At 48.0% G+C, this 3,312-nt stretch overlaps 1 protein-coding gene across 1 annotated transcript in view; it reads right to left on the reverse strand.

The window, feature by feature from the left end:
- The window catches only part of Gfod2 (glucose-fructose oxidoreductase domain containing 2), a 41,645-nt gene that overhangs the window by 12,058 nt on the left and 26,275 nt on the right, over positions 1 to 3,312 (reverse strand). The window contains exon 2 of the mRNA XM_021220440.1: positions 848 to 1,191. Within this exon, the coding sequence (XP_021076099.1) occupies positions 848 to 1,106 (259 nt within the window). The 5' untranslated portion in view covers positions 1,107 to 1,191. The remainder of the gene's footprint in view (positions 1 to 847; positions 1,192 to 3,312) is intronic.

A 3,312-nucleotide genomic window follows, 5' to 3' on the forward strand; every position in this document is an offset into this window, starting at 1 on the left:
GAAGAGAAGAGAAGAGAAGAGAAGAGAAGAGAAGAGAAGAGAAGAGAAGAGAAGAGAAGAGAAGAGAAGAGAAGAGAAGAGAAGAGAAGAGAAGCTAGGAGCACACACATGTATTCCCAGCACTCAGCAGGGTGAGGCAGGAGTGTGAGTTGGGGGATAGCTGGAGCTACATAGTTCACTCTTATTTCAAGATATAGATGATGAAAAGAAGAATCTGCCTATAGTTCACAGCCAAGAGGAACTCACTAGGAACCTGAAGAAAGCTCACCAGTCACACCCAGTCAGGTCCCCAGGCCCACGGTTTCCCAGGAGAGCGGACATGTGAGCAGGCTGTCCTGTGGTTTGGGTCAGGAAAGCCCGGCCTGACAGAGCCTTCCTGCTGTCTGGCAATATGAGATTGCAGTTTGCCAGGAAGGGTGGTGCTCATTACAGCCAAGGGCTGACAACGCACGGGAAGCAGGAGCCTTCTAGACAACCTCCTCTCCTTCCTGTGGTGCTGTGTGCTACAGCAGGACAGAACAAACACATCCATTACACCTGAGGATCCGGGGGAGTGCTGACCTCCCCACGGCAGGCTGGACAGTGAAGGAGTGCAGCAGGCTCTTGTTCCTTGATGGGCTGAGTTTCTGCCCAAAGGGTTAGTAGTGAATAGGGAGTAGAGAGGGTTAGAGCTTTTTAGAATCTCCAGCATGCCCTTCCCCACCTCTGCCCTAGCGATATCCCAGAGCACCACTATCCACAGATGCAGACAAAGAAGGAATGGCCAGGCCCAGGAGAGGGCGGAGCGCTGTGCAGGACCACCCAGAGGAGGACACACAGTCTGCTGCGGTGGCCTGAAGGTGCATACCTAGAGCCTTCACGGATATCTGCCGGGTGAGCGGAGGTGGGATGTTGATGCAGACCAGGTCTACGTCTTGATGCAGCAAGACGTCGTCCGTGTGGCTGGTGTAGAAGGTGATGTTCATCTCCTCGGCCAGCTGCTTCGCCTCTTCCTCAGTCTTTCCCCAGAGGGCCTCCACGGTGAAGCCCTCTGCCCTCAGCAGCGGGACCAGGACCCGGGCTGAGCTGCCAGTCCCGAACACACCCACTCCTGGGAGCAACTTCATCCTGGCCTCTGCTCAAGCACTCATGTCCTTACAAGGGTCCCCGGGATGCAGCTGATCTTCCCGTCGTCCTGATCAAACATGGCTCCTGAAACAGAAATGACCTGGTCAGCAGCAGAGAGTACCCTCAGAGGAGCCTAGATTCTGAGGCGATTTGGAAGCAACAAGTCCTCTGTCCCCAAAGCACAAATAAAGTATTTTTCCAAAATAAAAAGCTGAAGAATCTTGTTCCTGGCACACTGAATGCCACAGTCACCTGGACACAGAGAAAACAAACAATGAAAAGTAGGGTCAAATCCTTATTCTATCTAACCCTGGTCAAGTGATTTAGCCTTCAAGGCTTCAACCACAAAATAAAGATCTTTAGACTTCCTTCTTCTAAAAAGCATTGTGTGTGTGTGTGTGTGTGTGTGTGTACCTGAGTATATAGGGTTTGAGACTCCAAATCAAAAACATAAAAAGAAATGGCTCTCTTTTCCTTTTTTTGCAAACAGATGTTCACGCTGGAGCACTTGAAGTCCAAGGAAGGAGTATTTTATGCATAAGGCCCGCCTGGCCGATGAACAAGAGTCTGCCTCAAAAAACCTGAAAAAATATTTAAAAAAAAGAGGGGGCTGGAGAGATGGCTCAGTGGTTAAGAGCAGTGACTGCTCTTCCAGAGGTCCTGAGTTCAATTCCCAGCAACCACATGGTGGCTCACAACCATCTGTAATGGGATCTGATGCCCTCTTCTAGTGTGTCTGAAGACAGTTACAGTGTACTTGTATAAATAAAACATAATAAATCTTTAAACAAAAAAAAAGAAAGAAAGAAAAAAGAAGCCAAGCATGGTGATGTACACCTATAATAGCACTCAGGAGGCAGAGGCAAGTGGATCTCCGTGAGTTCAAGTCTAGCCTGGTGTACGTACTGAGTTCCAGGACAGCCAGGGCTATGTAGAGACCCTGTCTCAAACAAAACAAAACAAAACAAACAAAAAGACTGAAAACTAGGGTATCTAATAAAAGTGGTTGGTTAGATAAATAATCCTGGGGCCACTAAAACTATGAGGTACGGAGACCTCAACCTCCTACCTGAAAGACATTCACCACACACTCACTGAACAGAAGGGAAATCCTGGGTTGCAGGGCAGCCCCGAAGCATCCTGTACTCCTGGACTGTACGCCCGTGTCTCTGTGAACCACTGACATGAGCACTGCATAGGCAGCTGGCAATCCCAGAGTCTTCCGTATTTTCTGTTTTGTTTCTTTATGTGCGCATTAGGATATTTATTTATTTACTTATTTGTAGACAAGGTCTTGTGTATCCTAATGCGGCCCCAACCTATGAACCTCGCCTTGTTTTAGGTGCTCAAGACTGAACCCAGGGCTTCATAAATGCCAGACAAAGCTTTCTACCAAATAAAGCACATCCTCTGCCCTGTTTTGGTCTGTGTACCTTACTGTACACACACACACACACGCAGGTTAAACACCAGCAGGGTAAAACACCAGCAGGGTAAAACAACAGTATGGGTTAGATTTTTAATAACCTGTTTTACTTCCACTGAGACTCAAGGGTTGTTTCACACCCATGAAGAGGCCTCTGAGGAAGCCAGATGGCACGAGGCTAGGCAAGCTGGAGGAGTAGGTGCTTCCGCACAAGCAGGAACTGCTGGTTTTCCTTGTTGACTCTCGCACCCCTAAAGTTCTTACTCTTTGTCCTAAAATTTTTGCAGCATGCCTTTCCCACGCCTCTGAAGATCTAAATACATCTAGCCTCACCAAGCTCACGTGAATTCCAATCATCATATGTTTGCTGGTCAGGACTGCAGAGTACAAGCTCAGGGTGACAGGGAAGGCAGTACAGACAGGTTCAAATCCTGACTCTGTCACCAGTTGGGTGGCCTTCAGTAAGTCAGTCAGTTTCTTTCTTCCCCACCCCCTTATCTTCACACCCCCTCTGTTTGTTTGTTAGTTTGTTTTTGTTTGGAGACAATGTTCCATACTATAGTCTAGAACTCACTGTGTAACTCAGGCTGATGTCAAACTCACAGCAATGTGTCCATCTCAGCTTTCCTGGAGCTGCCGTCATAGGTGTGTGCCGTCATAGGTGTGTGCCGTCATAGGTGTGTGCCGTCATAGGTGTGTGCCCTCAAGTGTAGCAACAGCATTCATCCCTTTTTAAATTAATTTTTATTGTATGTACATTGGTGCTCTGTGTTTTGCCT

Source organism: Mus pahari, chromosome 20, assembly GCF_900095145.1.
Source record: "Mus pahari chromosome 20, PAHARI_EIJ_v1.1, whole genome shotgun sequence".
Classification (NCBI taxonomy): domain Eukaryota; kingdom Metazoa; phylum Chordata; class Mammalia; order Rodentia; family Muridae; genus Mus; species Mus pahari.